The following is a 19,066-nucleotide window of genomic DNA, read 5'->3' on the forward strand; positions in this document are numbered from 1 at the left end:
TGAGCTGGCTGGAAAATTTCTACATTTATTTACAGATTTAAATAACTAGTCAAACTATTTCCTTCTTTAGTCACCTCTTGAAAAGTACTATTAGCTGGATTGTAGATATTAAGAGTATATTTCTTATGTCCTCAAGTATTAGTGCTTATCTAAATTCAAACCTTCTCTTTTTAAAGCACTGCTGAAGCTGTACTTCAGAAAATGGATGACATGAAGAAGATGCGCCGCCTTCGAATGAGGAAATTAGATGATCCAGGAGATTTTAATGATACCGAAGAAGTAAATCTGTAGTTTTACCTCTTTAAATGTGCTAAAGGTGTTTCTGGGAACTTTAAGAAATGTGTGTGTTTGCCCAAGCAGTTTCATCCTACATAAGACATGCCACACTGGGACAGACCAAAGGTTCAGTATTATGCTGTTTTCAACAACAGCCAATTCTGGTCAAAATTACTTGGCAGGATCCCAAAGAGTAGGCTCATTCTATGCTGATTCCAGTATAAGTGAAACTATGAAGACCCTCAATTCCCTCCCCCCCCCCCCCCCCCCAAAATATTGGTCTAATCATTGTAGTGATGGTCCTTGACAAAGGTTCCTTCTGAAACCCTGGAAACTTGGGGTCCTAAATTCAGCCAATAAGTATTTGATGATGTATGATGACTTGCATAAGAACATATGAAAGCTCATATGTTCTTATGACTTCCTCCTAATTCCGGGAGTAGATATTGGTCTTTGCAGTAGAGAATGACATGGGGACAAATTTGTCCCTGTTCCCGCAGAATCTCAATTTCTGTCCCCATGAGTTTTGTTGCTGTCCCTGTCGTTGCCCCATTCCTGTAAGCTCTGCCTTAACCACACAAGCCTTGAACAGTTACAATTTTAAAGTGTTTGAGGCTTGTGCAGATGAGGACGGAGCTTGCAGGGACAGGAAAAGAACTTGTGGGGATGGGACGGGGAAAAATTGGTCACCTTGTCATTCTCTACTCTGCAGCATTCTTGAGTAACCTGGGGTCTTTTTCAGTAGAAAGTGGACCAGTAGCTGACTAGTGTATCAGGATGTGTCAGATTCAACAGGGGATTGATTACATCATAGCACCAAAATGTTGAGGTTGAGTAGGGGAAAGGGTTAAAGGAATGGAGGAGAAACAAATCTTTCTAATTATGGTTGTCTCATCAAAGCTAATTATCAAAATAGGAGCTATGGGATCTAAGGCAAACTAGAAATAGCACAGGTAACAGTTGATCTGGAAAAGTGGCAAGAAGAGATCTCATGGTTAGGGTCACCACAGTCAAGATGAATGTTGTATAATCATGTTGAGGATTCAAAGAAATATATCAATTTATGTGAAGGAAAGGCTCCTGAGAGTAGCAAAGAGAGAGTAATGTATTAAGAATAGGATGGAATGCACCTTTGAGTGCGTATCTGAATCCCTGGTCCTCAATCTCTGCCTCAAACTGTAATTGCTCCTTGGACCCATTCCCCTCCTACCTATACGAGAACATTCCCGCTCAGGCTATTTCTTCTATCACCATTCTCATAAACTCCGCCCTTCAGTCGGGCCATTTCTCCCCAGAAATGGGTCATATCGCCTTGACCCCACTACTGAAAAAATCTGACCTTGACCCTTCCATACCATCCAGCTATCGCCCAATTGCAAATATCCCTCTCCTAACCAAGATGTTAGAGTCCATCATTTCTTCCCAACTCTCATCATACTTAGAGAGATTCTCTATTCTTTTACCCTATCAATATGGCTTTCGTCCTAACTTCAGCACCGAATCCCTACTGTCTTCCCTGATTTCAAGGGTTCAACAACTTCACTCTCGAAACAAGTTCGCCGTCCTCCTACAATTTGACCTTTCCGCTGCTTTTGACGTTGTTCACCATGATATTCTTGTTTACCAACTCTCTGAGATAGGTATCAACTCCACAGTCCTAGGTTGGTTATCTAAATTCCTCCGCTCTCGTTCTTACATTGTTAACATGAATGGCACCTCATCCTCCCCCTGGAAACCGAATTGTGGAGTCCCGCAAGGTTCTCCACTATCCCCTATCCTTTTCAACATCTATATGTCCTCCCTAAAACTCCTCCACCTATCCCCTCTAGAAACAATTTACATTTATGCAGACGACATCCTCGTCCTCCTCGAGACCGATTCGAACCTCACCGACCTGTCTAAGAACATATCCTCTTGTATAATGAACCTACAATCCTGGGCCCACACTGTGCAAATGAAATTGAATGAGTCCAAAACAAGACTTCTTTGGCTCGGTCCAAAACTAGATCACCTACCCACCTCCATCCCACTACCCTCTGGCTCCTCTCTGCAGCTTGAGTTCTCGAGCAATGTCTTGGGCATCATCATTGATTCCACATTGTCCTTCAATGACCACCTCCAATCCTTGGTAAAAAAATGCTTTTTCAGTCTTCACATGCTGAGGAAAGTAGATCCTGCTTCCATCAAAAACATTTTACCCTCCTTGTCCAATCCATCATCCTCTCCAGATTGAACTATTGCAACTCTATCTACTTAAGCCTAACTAAGAAAAACCTCCACAGACTACCCTTCCCCACCTCTAAAATCCCAAAATTTCTGGGGGGTTTTTGGGGGGAGGGGGTTCCTTTTGATTTCCTGGGCTATTTTTTTTAAATCAAAATTGGCACCTGTGGCCATCTTGGATTTTTCCTAATTTGAATTTAAAGTTTTTATTTTTCATAGTTCCCAGCTTCGATTTTGCAAGAGAACCTCATAGATGGCCTCCCCAATGCTGGATGGGATGTATTCATGCTTCATTTGTGGTGGATGGCTGTAGGATGTGCATCCGCGTTCCACATGCGCTTTGGCCCGCAAGGGGGGGGAGCGAAGTTTGCCTGAGTGTGGTGCCTTCGACCTCCAGGGAGGATCTTCAAGTACCTTCTGCCCTGACATCCACGAAAATGGAATGGGCCCTAGGGAGTGCACTGGTGACGTTTTGGCGCAACGTAAGTGCGGCTCTGGTGAAAAACCTCTTAAATCTTCCAAGCATTCCAAATCTAAGGTGCTGAAGTCAGTTTCGCCTTGGAGGACGATTTTCCTCTGGAATTTGTAAATATGCTTTATCAGGCATACTTAAAAAAATCTTTGCCTGTTTCCATTCCACTGGACTCTGTGCTGGTCACAGTGACCCCTGCTCCAATGGACCAGGGTCTGTCTTGCCTTCCTGTGGGTGTACCAGGGAGTAAGTCTGCTGTGCCTGCAGTTGCGCCAGATGCTTTCCATTCCTTTGCTTTCACAGGGCAGCTTTGCGGTGCCATGTATGTGGCGAATCTGACGGATCTCCAGTGTGCGAGCCCATGATCTGACACTGGTGATTTGTATTTTCTCATCTCTGGAGTGGATTATGTGGCAGATGCCTTGTATAACATCTTAAGTTTTCACCAAGCTTGGCGCCTATTCTATTTTGACTCGCAGAATGTTCTGGATCCGGCAGTGGTCTGGTGATCTCATTTTCTAAAGTTACATTGAGCCGGTTGCCCTTTGAGTCAGCTCCTGTTTGGCAGGTCCCACCATTCTAGCAGTTCTGGGCATTCTAATTTTTGTCCCTTCCAGCGTTCTTGTCTGTACTCTGGTCCTTCCACAGGACAATGGTCCTCTTCATCTGCCAGACTATGCTTTGGCAGGTCTCGCCATCAGCGTTCTGAGGCAACTTGGCCAGCATCTTTTGCTAAAAAACAGTTCTGACACCAGGCCACTGTCTCCGTGCATTGGGGGGAGGTTGTTGGCCTTTCTGGGATTTATGTGCAAGTTAATGTGCACACTTGTGAAAAAGTAAATACAAAAAAAAGCAGCAATTCATGGACCAGGTGATTCAGACTTGGATTGAGTTCTTTTTATGTATTTGTTACCCTGTGCAAGGTTTTTGTCCTTGCTCAAAAAGACCATCACTTGTAAGACTAAGATGTTATATTGGCTGGTTTTGAGCAGTTTCTCTTCTCCTTGGTGTAGATACAGGGCTTACTGAAAAGATAATGCTTAACACACAAAAAAAAGGTAAAAGCTAAAAGATTATAAAATATGGCATATTAGGTTAAATTATTATTATTATTTTTTTGTTATTTATGCATGCTGAACTCAACCACAGTGCTTGTGGCTTTGGTTCTTCAAGCATACTATGCTACTGCTGTATTTGTATGAAAATAATTGGGTTTATCCTTGGACAAGTAGGCAGCATATTCTCACATGTGGGTGACATTATCCAAGGAGCCCAGTACGGACAGTGCTAAGTGTACTGTCACTTTAACTTCATAAGAAGTTTCAAGACTGCCTTCCCGCCTGACGTTGGCTTGTGGTTCCTCGGTTCTTCATTTTCTGTGGAGAGAAGAAGGTTTTTTTGTTTGTATTTTTTTTGACTCTGTCCAATTGAGATAACTTCCCAGTCAAAGTACTTTTTGCCTTTCGACTCGTTTTTCTTTTCTTTGATTTACTTATAGTATCTTCGTTACTTTTTCTTTAAAAAAAAAAAAAAAAAAGTACTTTTCTCATTCTTTTATGTTTTTCTTCAGTATGGGCCTTTTTCTCCCCGGTTTCTCCCCGGTTCCATCTCGGGGTGCAACCATTGAGTTTTTCGACCTTGTTGCTGAGATTTTTCCTCATATGTCGAGGCCTTCTAGCAGGTTAAAAAAAAATGCACTTCTTGCTAGCAGCCCATCTTTAACACTGGCCCACACCACTGGTGCATTTATTGTCTGGGGCTGGAGCATCAAGCAGACACTTGCATGCACTGTTCTAGTTTACAAAAATGGTCTCTTAAGGCTCAATGCATCCAGCAAGAGAAGCTGTTTGGACTGGCCAGGACCTCTGGCAACTGATCAATGCCATTGGTACCAACAGTACCGCATCAATACCTCACTTGACATCAGATGTCCTTCCTGTATCGGGTAAGCCTGCTAAGAAGCTGTCCTTTACCCAACCAGCATCGCATGCATCTTCCACATAGTCCCTTGATGCATGCCAAGTGCCTTCGTCATTATCGATCTCCTCATGTGCAGGCTGTGTCTCCTTTAAGGTGTGCTTCCTCATCAAGGTTACCCACTCCTTGATACCCTGCAGCACCAATGGTACAGACTGAGCCAACGGTATCAATGCAATCCTTCCAGAGTCAACTTTAGGAATTCTATTGGAGGGAGCTCAGTGACCTGTTTAAGCTATATGTGGCACCAGTGTTTGCATAGACTTCCTTGGTACCGGCCCAGCCTGAGCATGGCACATTGAGGCCCAAGGTTATTGACTCCAGTTTTCCATCAAAGCATTGATGGACATTGAGATCCCACAGTATTGATGCCCGCTCCTCTAAATCCAAACGAGCATCACAAGGTACCAATTCAAGTTTCACCTCAACATAAGTCCAGATCTACACATTCTTGACGCCTATCTTCCTCTTCAGCTGACCAGTACCGACATCATCCAAAAAGCTCTTCTTGAAGCTCTCACAGTTGTCATACTCCTCAGACCATGAATCATCCTTCTTTCTATAGAGAATCTCCTGGAGTTTGAGAAATTGATTCTGATCTTTCTGTGCAAGATACTGATACTGACCTTTACCCACATTATCTGCTCCAGAGTTGTATGGCGTCCCATTAGAGAAATCTCTTTACTTTAAAATTATTGAGCTTTGGAACAATTTTCCTGTCCAGCTGCATAATTTGGGCTCTTTCCAATTATTTTGAAAACATCTGAAAACCTGGCTATTTTCTAAAATGTAAACTTTGCTGCTCTCTATACAATCACTGCTACTTATTATGTTTTCCTTTCTTTAAATTTTTTATAAACTGTGCTGAACTCTGATCTTTATAGAGAAGATGCAGTATATAAGCTTAAGGTTTAGTTTAGTTATCTCTTTCACCGCCAAGATGCAGATCTCCAGAAGGACTCTTTCACTAAATTTATTAGGTAGATGGGGAAAGCTTTGCATGTTAAACTGGAGTCAGACATTGAGCCACAGCAAAACTCCTTGACGTTATCTACCTAAGGAAGCTCTGTTTAAGAATTGGGAGACTCCTCTCACCCTTCCCATAGCTCCAAGAAAGATTGACAATCCTGCACCGGCTTTGATTAGCCGCAATTGCCACATCAATGCTGGCTGAATCTACTCTTAAATCCTCCAGTACAAGAGTATATGCTAGTGCGCCACATGAATGCCGTACCATGGATATGTTTGGACACCGCCTCTTCTAGAACTCTGTTGACCAGCAGAGTTCTCAGCTATAACTTCTGTCATTTTATCTTAAACAACTCATAAAATTACATAGAAATATGATAGCAGAAAGGCCAAATGTCCCATCCAGTCTGTCTATCCGCAGTAACCATTATCTTTCTCTCTGTAAGAGATCCCATGTGCCTATCCCATGCTTTCTTGGCTGATTTTGAACAATATATCCCATTTGAGTGTCTTCCAGAGTTCCAGGAGGCTACTCATAGCGTACTCCAAACAAGAAAGTTCATGGCAAGATCAGCTTTTGAGCATCCAGAGCATCAGTGATGTCTTGCATGGCTGCGAGACTTTGACATAGACATTAACGTTCAGTATCGTTAGCAAATATTCCCTGTTTTCATGAAGAACTCTTTTTGGGGATAAAGTCAAGGATGCTACTCAAAGGCTTATGCGACATGAACATAGCTGGACCACCTTAACGGGGTCCAAGGCTAAGACTCAGCCATCCAAGTCTTACCAGCGACCAGTTTCCTCTTCATATAAGAGGTGTTATCCAATCACCTTGTCCTCTTCCAAACCACCACCACAAAGGCAGAAATAGCAGAAGTCTCGGACTTCAGCTCCTCAAAAACCAGCTCAGCCTTTGACATGCTTCTAGAGAGCATAGCCACAATACCCCCATCTTAACCACCTCCCCAACCCATTGGAGACCAACTTCTTTCTTCAAAATGTTGCTTTTATTGGCTATGCATGATCAAAGCCTTAGCAAAATTGTTAGAGCCCGCGTCTTTGAATATTTTAATCTATTCACTGGTTATCTCTTGTTTGGATTACTACAATGCCCATCTCAAGGGCACTACAAAAAAAGAAATAAAAGGCTCCAAATGGTTCAAAATACTGCAATAAAAATCCTATTTAACGCAAAAAAATATGATCATGTTACGCCTCTTCTTCATAAAGCTCATTGGTTGCCTATAGAGCATAGGATCACTTACAAAATTTTACTTCTAACCTTTAAAATGAAAGCAAATAGCCAGCCAGAATTTATTAATTTGCTTATCCCTCAAACTCAAGTTAGGTCTCTACAATCCACTGTGCAAAATCTTCTTATAGTTCCCTCATTGAAACAGATCAGTATTATGAGGAATACAATTTTTTTCCGTTAATGCACCTTTTCTCTGGAACAGCATACCCAACTACTTGCGGGAAAATACATCATTGATCAAATTCAAGGTTATGTTAAACATTCCTTTTCAGAGACTTTGTAACATTCCTTTGTAACTTAAACTGTCCTTTTCAGGACAACTTAGATTTATTTTTAAGTATTTCCCCAACCTTTTGTTCTTCCCTTTAACTGTTCTCTCTCTCTTTCTATCAATTGTAATTAATGTCTTATTAAAGAAATGACTATTTTGCATGAGGTAGAACTCTTTATAGTTTATAAATCTTTCCCTTTGGCTAAGTCTTAATAATAATATTGTCATTTATAGCTAAAGAGACATTTGATCAAGAAACTGTTTTATTTGGCTTTTGTGATTATGATAAACATACTGAGGGCCTCAAAATAGTACCTGGCGCCGCATGTGGTCCCGGGCTGCGAGTTTGAGACCACTGTTTTAGACTAAATTATTTTTTAATTGGTATAATAATAATATAATAATATTTTGTACACTGCCCAGAAGGTTTGAGTGGGCGGTATAGTAAATTTGAAATAAACTTTGAACTTGAAAACTGGATTCATTACCACAGACACCTAGGTCCTCAAGATCCATACAGGAGTTACCCTTCATTTTATCACCATTCCTCCTAACAACCCTCCAAGATAGTCCTCTTTCACTTCTCATCAAATGTCCCTTCTTCAGGAAATCGAAGCTCTACTTCAACTAAATGCCATGGAAGTAGTACCCCCTTCCCAGAGATATCAGGGGGTTCTACTCCAGGTATTTCCTAATTCCAAAGACAGGAGGTCGTCGTCCCATTCTCAACCTGCTAGCTCTCAACAAATATCTAGTAAAAGTTTTGCATGCTATCTCTGGGGACTGTATACCCACTTCTAGAACAAAACGATTGGATGTGATCTCTAGACTTTAGAGGCCTACACACATTTCCATACATCCAGAGGTTTGCTTTTTCACATCCCTCCACATCAGAAAGTACTCATGATGGATGCCTCCACATATGCATGGGGAACTCGCCTGTATGGCCTCCAGACTTGGGGGGCAATGGTCTGCTCAACAAAAGACATTTCATATCAACCTGTTAGAATTGCAGGCAATTCGCAATGCCCTGAAAACAGTTCTACCTTCTACTTCAACTAGCTGTCAAGGAATCCAATTCCATTACAGATCTTTCCTCGCTCAGAGTCAAGAATCTTTTACATCCCAATCAGCAATCTCTTCAACTAACAGCTTGGTATCTCTCGACCTGACTTCAGTAGATTTTAATCTCTCAGACTCTGTACAAGTCATTATAGCTGCTTCCAGAAAATCCTCTACTCAGCCATGCTACTGACTCAAATGGACACGCTTCATTTCATGGTATAATCTCTATCACTTGGATCTCTCTACATCTTTTATATCATCAGTATTAGACTGCTTTCTTCATTTATCCACCTTTGGACTTAAGACCACTTTGGTTAAGAGTTCACCTCAGTGCTATTAGTGCTTAACATGTTTTTGGAACAATAAACCTCTAGCCATTCATCTGCTTGATTCTCGGTTTATGATGGGACTCTTGAACTCCCCACTAAAACCACCTTCAATTATCTGGGCTCTCAATGTAATCCTCATCAGTCTAATGAAGCTACCATTTGAACCACTGGCAATTGCTCATGTTAGGTTTCTCACTTGGAAAGTGATCGTCTTGATCTGTCACTTCTGCTCGTCGAGTGAGTTAACTGCAGGTGTTGGTTTGTAATCCACCATTTACAGTATTTCAACACTAAAGTGGTTCTTAAAACTCATCCTAAATTCCTTCTGAAAGTTGTCATAGAATTTCACCTGAATCAATCCAGTGTGCTACCTGTGTTCTTTCCAAAGCCTTATTCTCACCCTGGAGAAACTGTCTTCATACTGTGGACTGTAGATGTCTTGGCTTACTGCATACAGAGAACTAAGACACACAGGTCTTCGCCTCAACTGTTCATCTCTATTAATTCTAACAGATTGGGTCTACCTTACAGATTGGGTCTATGTTTCAAACAAACTATTTCCACATAATTAGCAACCTGCATTTCCCTTTGCTATGCTTAGGCTGGGCTGCAGCTTGAAGGGTCATGTTACAGCACACAAGGTCTGTTAGAGAATGACAAGGGGGAAAAAAATCTGTCCTCATCACTGCCCCATCCCCACCATCCCCTTCACAGCCCCGCCCCCGCAGCATCCACCCTTCCCTCTCGCTACTTCACTGCCCTTCAGCATTCCGAGAATCTCCCTCCCTCCCCCTTAACTTCATGGCGTAAAGAAGCTTAAGGGAGGGAAGGTGTGCGGTCCCTTCCCTCCCTCCCTCCAGCCAAATCTATCTCCCTCCCCCTTACCTTCGCGGCACTTTAGAAAAACTGATGCCGGCGAAGCCTGCAGTCGCATGTGTGTGGGCGGAAGCTTCTCCTCTTACAATTGTAATTTTTTAAACACAAAACAGAGTAAGGTTCAACAAAACCCATCTCCCCTCCCTTTCACAAATAGCTCTTTCACTATTGTGAAAACTGAACAAACCAAATTACTACAGAATGCTACATAGAAAAATCAAGCTAACGGAATACTTTAGTCACACATGGCAAGAATAATGTTAGGGGAGTGCAACTAGGGCAACTGCCCCCTGGTCAGAATAAGCCCTAAGCCAGCTGGAAGCTAAAGAAGCACAGCCTGGACTTTGTCTAAAACCAGCTCTAGCAGGATACATATTTCAAATCTGAAATATTCTAATCACAAAATGTAAAATTTATTTTTTTTCTTTCGTTGTCTGGTAATTTTATTCTTCAAATCACATTGGTCTCGGGCTTTGGTTTTAGGTTTCTTCTGTCTTCATCGTGGCATGGCTGGCTCCTGAAGGTGAAATAGGCGCAAGAGGAGCTGGGGAGAAGATGCAGAGTCTGACACGGGCACAATTTTTTTACCACAGGAGTAAGACTTTTCACAGTTCCCATGGGGCGTAAAAGGTCTTGTGCCCATTTCTGCGGTAAACCAGTTGCAAATGTCTCCGTTCCTGCGGATTTATTGCGGTGACCTGCGGTTTACCATGGTAAACGGTCCCCATGTCATTCTCTAGTCCTCCTTGAGGGCTGCAATCCAGTAAGGTTTTCAGGATTTCCCCAATGAATATGCATTGAAAGCAGTGCATGCACATAGATCTCATGCATTTTCATTGGGGAAATCCTGAAAACCCGGCTGGATTGCAGCCCTCGAGAAGGGACTTTGAGACCCCTGCTCTAATCTGTGTTATGGCTGCATCAGTTTCTTTTTTGCATTCCACTCATTGAAGATATTTGCATAGCAGCTACTTGGTTCTCTATTCACACATTTACATCTCACTAAACTAAACCTTAGGTTTGTATATCGCATCCTCTCCACAATCATAGAGCTCGGCACGGTTTACAGGAGTTGGGAGAGAAAGGAACTCCGATGAAGATTAAAGGATAAAGTGAAGAATATTTGGAGGGCTTAGTATGTAAGAGAAGGAGTAAGTATTATATTTTTGAGAATAGCCAGGTTTTCAGATGTTTGCGGAAGAGTTGGAGAGAGCTCAGGTTCCAAAGAGGGGAGGTAAGGTTGTTCCAGAGCTCAGTGATTCTGAAGGGGAGGGAGATCCATAGTTTTCTTGCATGGGAAATGCCTTTTAATGAAGGGAAGGGTAGTTTTAATTTGGGTGGGTCTGGAGGTATTAGAATTTGAGGAGTTCCAAGAAAGTGGGATAAAGGGAGGTAGGATGCCGTGTAGGATTTTGAAAGTTAGACAGGCGCATTTAAAGTGGACCCTGGCGTTTATCGGAAGCCAGTGAAGCTTAGACAGGAGCAGTGAGACATGGTCAAATTTATTTTTTGCGAAGATAAGCTTAGCCGCGGCATTCTGAATCCGCTGAAGTCTATGAAGGTTTTCTTGGTAAGGCTTAGGTAGATAGAGTTGCAATAGTCCAATCTGGAAAGGATGATGGATTGGACAAGGACGGTAAAGTGTTTTTGATGGAAACAGGATCTTACTTTCCATAGCAAAGCAGCAGATGAATCCAGAGACTAGTGGGTATAGCTCACATCGACCAGCAGGTGGAGATAGAGAACTGATTAACAGTTGGCCTTAAAGCCTGGTGTTCCTTCTGTTGATTCAGTTTTGCTCTATCTCCCAGCAGGGTTGGAGCTATCCTTCTAGCTCCTGGTTTCTGCCTGCTGCAGGATCGATTGAAGTGGTGTTCCGTTAGGATTCCTCTGTTGAGACTAGTTCTCTTCAGTAGGTGGGGGTGCCTGGCTGTTTGGTGCCGGCTTTAGGTGGTACACCTGGGCCCTCCCAGGTCCCTGCTCCACCCTCCCCTCCGTTGGATAGAGGGGTTCCTTTCCAGGTGCAGGAGTGGCTGGCTTCTTCATTCCAGTTTAAAAAAAAAAAAAAAAAAAAAAAAGGGGGAGGCCTTCCTGCTTGTACTGAGCCGTGCTGTGCTTCACTCGGCATGCAGTACATTTACCAATGATTGCCTGGCTTCGGGGGTAAGCGGCTGACCGGGTGAGTGTTTTATTTTCCTTCCTCGAGTGTGGTCGCGTTTTCCCGGGTGCCGGGCGTCTTGGGGGGCGGAGTCGTCATTCGGCGGCGTTCGCCGCGTGTGTAACAAAAAAAAAAAAAAAACGCGTCGGAGCTCTTTTGTCAGGCCGAGGGGGGATGGCTGCAGAGGCTGGTCAGATGTGTTCGCGCTGTGGGAAGCGCCGAACACGGTCGGGTCTTTGCTCTGCCGGGTGCTTGGAAGCACCGGCAGACGACCCGTTTTTGGCGGCTTGTGAGGCGGCCATGTCCCGGGTGCGGGAGTCTTGCGCAATGTCCCCGCCGCTCGGAGCCGATGCAGGGTTACTGCAGGACTCGGCCACGGATGACAAGAGTGAGGCGGCAGGGGACGAGGCGAGAGCGCTGGAGGCCGGCGCGGCCCCTTCCCTCGGCTCGGAGCAGGGCGGGGGAGTGCCTCTTAGCTGGGGGGCATTTTCGCCCGAATTTGTGATGTTGCTCCATCAGGCATTTAAATTACAGAGCTCGCAGCCTTCCCAGCCGGGGCTGGGGGCCGGGCGGTCCCTTGCGGTACCCTCTACCTCTACGGGGGGGGAGGGGACAGAGGCTAGACCCACTGCAGGGGCAGCAGGATCCCCGGGGCAGTCGCAGGGGGCTAAGAAGCGCAGGCTAGGGTCTGCGGAGGCGGTGGATATTTTGCCCAGATCACCTTTCTCCCTGCCTGAGTCGTTGGAGGAAGGGGAGCTTTTGGATTGGGACACGGAGAGTATCCCGGGTAGGGAGGGGGATGACCCTACGGCTATCCGGTTGTTCCATAGAGAGGAGCTTTCTTCTTTTATTTCAAAAGCTTTGCAGAGTTTGAACATTGCTCAGGAAGATGCCAAGGGGTCCGGTAACCCCCTGATGGCAGGTACACGTAGGCCGCCTAAGGCCTTTCCGGTCCATGAGGCCATGCAGGAGCTGATCTCGGCGCAATGGGAGGCGCCGGAGGCCAGTTTGCGGGTGGCAAGGGCCATGAGGCTCTTGTATCCGGTCGAACCGACCGAACTGGACAGGTTTAGATTGCCTAGGGTGGACGCTCTGGTGGCAGCGGTGACTAAGAGAACTACCTTGCCGGTAGAAGGGGGCGTGACACTTAAGGATGCACAGGATAGAAAGATTGAAGCATCCCTAAAGATGTCCTTTGAAGTGGCTGCAGTTACCTTACAGGCCGCAATCTGCAGTTCTTACGCGGCGCGGGCTTGTCTGCAGTGGTCACAGGGAATGACCGATAATTTGCTGGAGTCTGGGGGTACTATCCCTTCGGAAATGGCTGATTTGGAGTCAGGCTTGGCTTATTTGGCGGACTCCTTATATGATATTATTCGGGCGTCTGCGAAACAGATGTCTCTGTCTGTGGTTTCACGCAGGTCCTTGTGGCTCCGTCATTGGGCGGCCGATGCGGCGTCCAAGCTCCGGCTGGTGAGACTCCCGTTTAAAGGGGGTTTATTGTTTGGAGCGGAGTTGGATAGACTGGTAAAGGATTTTGGGGATACCAAAACGCAGCGTTTACCGGAGGACAGGGCTAGGCCCCCGGTTAGGGCCGCATCGTCTAGACCGCGTTTCCGGGATGTTAGGCGGGCCAGGGCTGGTAAACCTTTTTCCAGGTCTGCATCTGGCCCGTTCTCTGCTTCGAGACCTCGGTTTCAGCAGAGAGGTTCCTTTCGTACGGCGAGACCCTCTTCAGGGCAGTCAGCCCGTACCCCAGCCAGTCGCCCTCCACAATGACGGGGGCTTGGCTCCCTCCGCCCTGCCCTTAGGGGGTCGGCTTTCGGCATTCCGGGCGGAGTGGGCCACAGTCACGTCCGACCAATGGGTGTTGGACATTGTTCACGAAGGGTACAAATTAGAATTCGCCGCTCCCGTCGTAGATTCTTTCTTGGTGTCCCCGTGCCGTGGCGCGGCCAAGGAATCCGAGGTCCGCAGGACGCTTCAGGGGCTGCTCGATCTGGGGGCGGTAGTACCGGTGCCCCCGGAAGAGGTAGGCCGCGGTATATATTCCCTATACTTCATTGTTCCAAAGAAGGGGGGGTCCTTCAGGCCAGTGCTGGATCTCAAAAGGGTCAACAGATTCCTCAGCGTGCGCCATTTCCGAATGGAAACGGTGCGCTCGGTTATTGCGGCGGTAAGACCAGGAGAGTTCCTCACGTCTCTCGATCTCAAGGAGGCGTACCTCCATATTCCGATATGGCCTCCGCACCAGCGGTATCTGCGGTTTGCGATTCTGGGCCAACATTATCAGTTTCGGGCAATGCCCTTTGGCCTGGCGACGGCTCCCCGCACGTTTTCCAAAGTCATGGTGGTGGTAGCCGCTTTTCTACGCAAGGAAGGGATTCGGGTACACCCTTACTTGGACGATTGGTTGATCCGCGCCTCATCCCGGCAGGAGAGTTTGTCGGTGACGCAGAGAGTTATCTCTCTCCTTCAGTCATTGGGGTGGATTGTCAACTTTCCCAAGAGTGTTTTGTCCCCATCGCAGTCTTTGGTGCATCTGGGGGTACGGTTCGATACGGCTCTGGGGAAGGTGTTTCTACCCCGAGATCGGGGGGAGAAATTGCAGGCTCAAATTCGCCTCCTTCTCGGGTCGCCCAGACCTCGAGTTTGGAATTATGTACAGGTGCTGGGCTCCATGGTGGTGACTCTGGAGGTGGTTCCCTGGGCCCGGAGCCACATGAGACCCTTACAGCAGTCTCTGCTCTCTTGCTGGTCCCCAGCTTCTCTGAATTACAATGTGCGTCTCCAGTGGAGTCCTCGAGCAGCTCGCAGCATGCGCTGGTGGCTCCAGGACTTGCATCTTTGGAGGGGCATGCCGTTGGCCACACCGGATTGGGTGGTAGTTACAACGGATGCCAGTCTGCGGGGCTGGGGAGCCCAGTGCATGCAGACGTCGGTGCAGGGAATGTGGTCTTCCCAGGAGGCTCAATGGCCCATAAACTTGCTGGAATTAAGAGCGATCCGGTTAGCGCTGCGGGCTTTTCAGGCCCTAGTTCACGACAGACCGACCAGGATCTTTTCGGACAATGTCACGGCGGTCGCATATGTCAATCTTCAGGGGGGCACCCGGAGTCCGCAATTAGCCGAAGAGGCAAGACATTTGTTTCGATGGGCAGAGGGGCATGTTCCGCTTCTGTCGGCGGCACACATTGCAGGGCACGAAAACGTGCAGGCGGACTTCCTCAGCAGAACTCTTCTCGATCCGGGCGAATGGGAGTTGTCGTCTCCAGCGTTCGGCCTGCTAGTCCGTCGTTGGGGGTTGCCAGAGATGGATCTCATGGCCTCCTCCCGCAATGCGAAGGTGCCTCGGTTCTTCAGCAGACGCAAGGAACAGGGATCGGAGGGGGTGGACGCATTAGCTCTCCCGGGGCCTCCGAATTCCCTTCTGTATGTATTCCCGCCTTGGCCCATGATAGGGCGGGTGTTGCAACGCATCTCTCGCTTTCGAGGCAGAGTAATCCTGGTGGCTCCGGATTGGCCACGGCGGCCGTCGGTAGGCGAGCAGGTAGCGTTCCAGGTAACTCCGGACTTGCTAACTCAGGGTCCAATATTGATGGAAGATCCGGGCCGCTTTGGTCTTACGGCCTGGCTATTGAAAGGTCAAGGCTGAAAAAGAAGGGCTATTCAGAACGTGTGATTTCCACCCTGCTTAAGGCTAAGAGGATTTCAACGTCAGCCTCCTATGCGAGGGTCTGGAGGATCTTTGAGGCATGGTGCGGAAGACACGGAATTGCGCCTTTCCATGCTTCTCTGCCAGCTATTCTTGCGTTCCTGCAGGAGGGCGTAGAGAAAGGGTTAGCATGTAACTCTTTAAAGGTTCAGGTATCGGCCATTGCCTGTTACAGGGGCCGGGTGGCTCGCTCGGCTCTCGCGTCGCAGCCGGACGTGGTGCGGTTCCTCAAGGGGGTTCAACATATCCGGCCGCCGGTTAAGCGAATTTGTCCAACTTGGAACCTTAAGCTCGTCCTTGGGAAATTGCAGGGGGCGCCTTTTGAGCCCCTGTCAACGGCCACTTTGAAAGATGTCACACTGAAAACAGTATTTTTGGTGGCGATGGCTTCAGCAAGGCGAGTATCGGAGCTGCAAGTGCTTTCTTGCAGGGAACCCTTTTTGCGTTTCTCGGCGACTGGGGTGACGGTGCATACGGTGCCGTCCTTCCTGCCTAAGGTTGTTTCGTCCTTTCATGTGAACCAGAGTTTGTTCCTGCTATCCTTCAGGAAGGAGGATTGGGGGAAGCGATTTTTATCGGTACGGCTACTGGATGTCCGCCGTATGCTTCTCCATTATTTGGAGGTGACGAATGATTTTCGCCGGTCGGACCATCTCTTTGTCGCGTTCGCGGGTAAAAACAAAGGGATGGCGGCATCTAAAGCGTCCATTGCGCGTTGGGTCAAGGACACTATTGCTTCGGCGTATGTGTTGTCAGGGAAGAAGGTACCGGAGCACCTTCATGCTCATTCCACTCGGGCTTTGGCTACATCTTGGGTGGAGTCCGGGGGGATGTCATTAGAGGAGATTTGCCGGGCGGCCACTTGGTCGTCAGGGAATACTTTTTCAAAGCATTATCGGTTAGATGTAGCGGCCCGTTCAGAGGTGAGTTTTGGCGCTGCAGTGCTGGCGGAGGCGGCATTGGCGTCCCACCCAGTTTGAGTTTGCTTTGCTACATCCCACTAGTCTCTGGATTCATCTGCTGCTTTGCTATGGAAGGTAAAATTATGGTCATACCTGTTAATTTTCTTTCCTTTAGAAGCAGCAGATGAATCCAGAGCCCCTCCCCAAGTGCACGGGCTGTGTGTAGGGTGTTTAGGTCATTGGGTTAGCCGGGGCTATGGTTGGTAAGTGTATTATTTCATGACTGAAAAAAAAAAAAAACAGAAAATATCAATGATATTCAGAAGAGAAGACACATTTTTTACTGGAATGGAGTTTGTGGCTGCTCATTCTCCTTTCGGGATGCTTGGGCAAAGTGCATAACTGAATCAACAGAAGGAACACCAGGCTTTAAGGCCAACTGTTAATCAGTTCTCTATCTCCACCTGCTGGTCGATGTGAGCTATACCCACTAGTCTCTGGATTCATCTGCTGCTTCTAAAGGAAAGAAAATTAACAGGTATGACCATAATTTTACCTTCCTCAGCATGTGAAGGCTGAAAAAGCATTTTTTTGCCAAGGAATTGAGGTGGTCGTTGGAAGGACAAAGTGGAATCAATGATGATGCCCAGAACATTGCTTGAGAACTCAGCTGCAGAGTAGAGCCAGAGGACAGTGGGATGGAGGTGGGTAGTTGGTCTAGTTTTGGGCCGAGCCAAAGTAGTTTAGTTTTGGACTCGTTCAGTTTCTTTTGCACAGTATGGGCCCAGGATTAGAGGTTCGTTATACAGGAGGATATGTTCTCCAAGAGGTTGGTAAGGTTTGGTCTAAAGGAGGACGAGAATGTCATCAGCATAAGTGTAAATTGTTTCTAGGGGGGATAGATGGAGGAGTTTTAGGGAGGATATATAGATGTTGAAAAGAATAGGAGATAGAGGTGAGCCTTGTGGGACTCCACATATTGGTTTCCAGGGGGCGGATGAGGTGCCATTCATATTGAAAGTGTAAGAACGAGAACGTAGGAATTATGAGAACCAGTCTAGGACTGTGGAGTTAATGCCTATCTCAGAGAGTTGGTAGACTAGGATATCATGATGAACAACGTCAAAAGCAGCGCAAAGGTCGAATTGTAGGAGGACGGCGAACTTATTTCAAGAGTGAAGTAGTTGAACCTTTGAGATTAAGGAGGTCAGTAGGGATTCGGTGCTGAAATTGGGACGAAAGCCATATTGGTAAGGTAGGAGAATAGAGAATCTTTCTAAATATGATGAGAGTTGGGTAGATATGATGGAATCTAGCATCTTGGTTAGGAAACGGATATTTGCTATTGGGCAATAGCTGGATGGTGTGGAGGGGTCTAAGTCTACTATCTAGAATCCAATTCTAGACAACATGGTTGTTTCAGCCAAGCAGTTTCACATAATTTATTTTCTTTCTAATGACTGATTAACTCTCTCACCATCCCCTTCAGTAAGCTAGGGAGTCCCACATGTGAAAATATGCTGCCTGCTTGTCCAAGGATAAAGCACAGTTACTGTTATCCAGTGACATCCCTCCCACCTCCCCTGGTTGGCTTCTTAGCTTGCTTATGGAATAGAGGAACAGCGAACTGATGGGCCGATAAAGCACATGCGGACAGTCTTGAAGCTTCTTTTTTTTTTTTTTAATAATTTTTTATTCATTTTCAAATTTGACAAGTGCACAAAATAATATAATTCAACAAGTTATTACACAATAGCACTTTGATATCTACTACATAAAAATCTAATGATACATTTAACCCCCCCTACCTCCCAACCTTCATCTTATTTTCAGTCAGAATATACACATATTATAGAACATATTAGAACATATTATGTAAGATTGTTCCCAACACCCTCCCCCCTTTGGTGTGCCAAAAGAAGAAAAAGAAAACTCTCGATTCTTAAGAAGTTAGTGATGGTACACTTTTAGCACTGTTCGTACTGGGCTTCGTGGATGATAGCCACGTGAGAATATCTGCCTACTTTCCTGGATAACACCTGTTATAGTAAGTAACTGCTATATGCTGCAAATATCATCTGTTAAGCAGTTCTACCGTGAGATAACATTTACTACTGTTTGATTCCTCATTAATTAGGAAAATCTTGATATATATTCTCGAGTAAAGAAGAAAAGAGAAGTTCAACAGACTGATGAAGAAACAACTGATAATCAAGACGAAAGTGGTGGTCAGTAACCTTGTTGCATTTTTTTTTTTTTTGTAGCACTATGAAGTCTTACTACAACATTTGCTTTTACCTATTCCTTCTTTATGTTCCTCTAACTGGGTATTCTGTTACATCTCCTTCAGAGTTCATACGTAAGGTGATCAGTCCATTCCCACGAACTGGACTTGCAGAAGTGAGAATAGTTGCAGCTTTGAGCATCTCCCATATAGAGGTAGAGCACAGTGTCCCTTCCAGTTTTTCCTTTTCAAGCGCAGGGTTAAAGGCAGTGATTCAGTAGCTCCAGATGCCCGCAGTCCTCCAGAGCTCACCTTAACCTATCCTCCAAAAAGCCCCAATGGTGCCAGATT

At 46.0% G+C, this 19,066-nt stretch overlaps 1 protein-coding gene across 4 annotated transcripts in view; it reads left to right on the forward strand.

The window, feature by feature from the left end:
- Nucleotides 1-19,066, forward strand: part of ATAD2 (ATPase family AAA domain containing 2) — a 332,232-nt gene that overhangs the window by 78,206 nt on the left and 234,960 nt on the right. For all 4 annotated transcript variants that reach the window (XM_033933747.1, XM_033933750.1, XM_033933746.1 and 1 more), the window contains exons 5-6: nt 177-279; nt 18,629-18,719. In XM_033933747.1, the coding sequence (XP_033789638.1) occupies nt 177-279; nt 18,629-18,719 (194 nt within the window). The remainder of the gene's footprint in view (nt 1-176; nt 280-18,628; nt 18,720-19,066) is intronic.

The sequence above is a fragment of the Geotrypetes seraphini genome, chromosome 2 (genome assembly GCF_902459505.1).
Source record: "Geotrypetes seraphini chromosome 2, aGeoSer1.1, whole genome shotgun sequence".
NCBI lineage: Eukaryota > Metazoa > Chordata > Amphibia > Gymnophiona > Dermophiidae > Geotrypetes > Geotrypetes seraphini.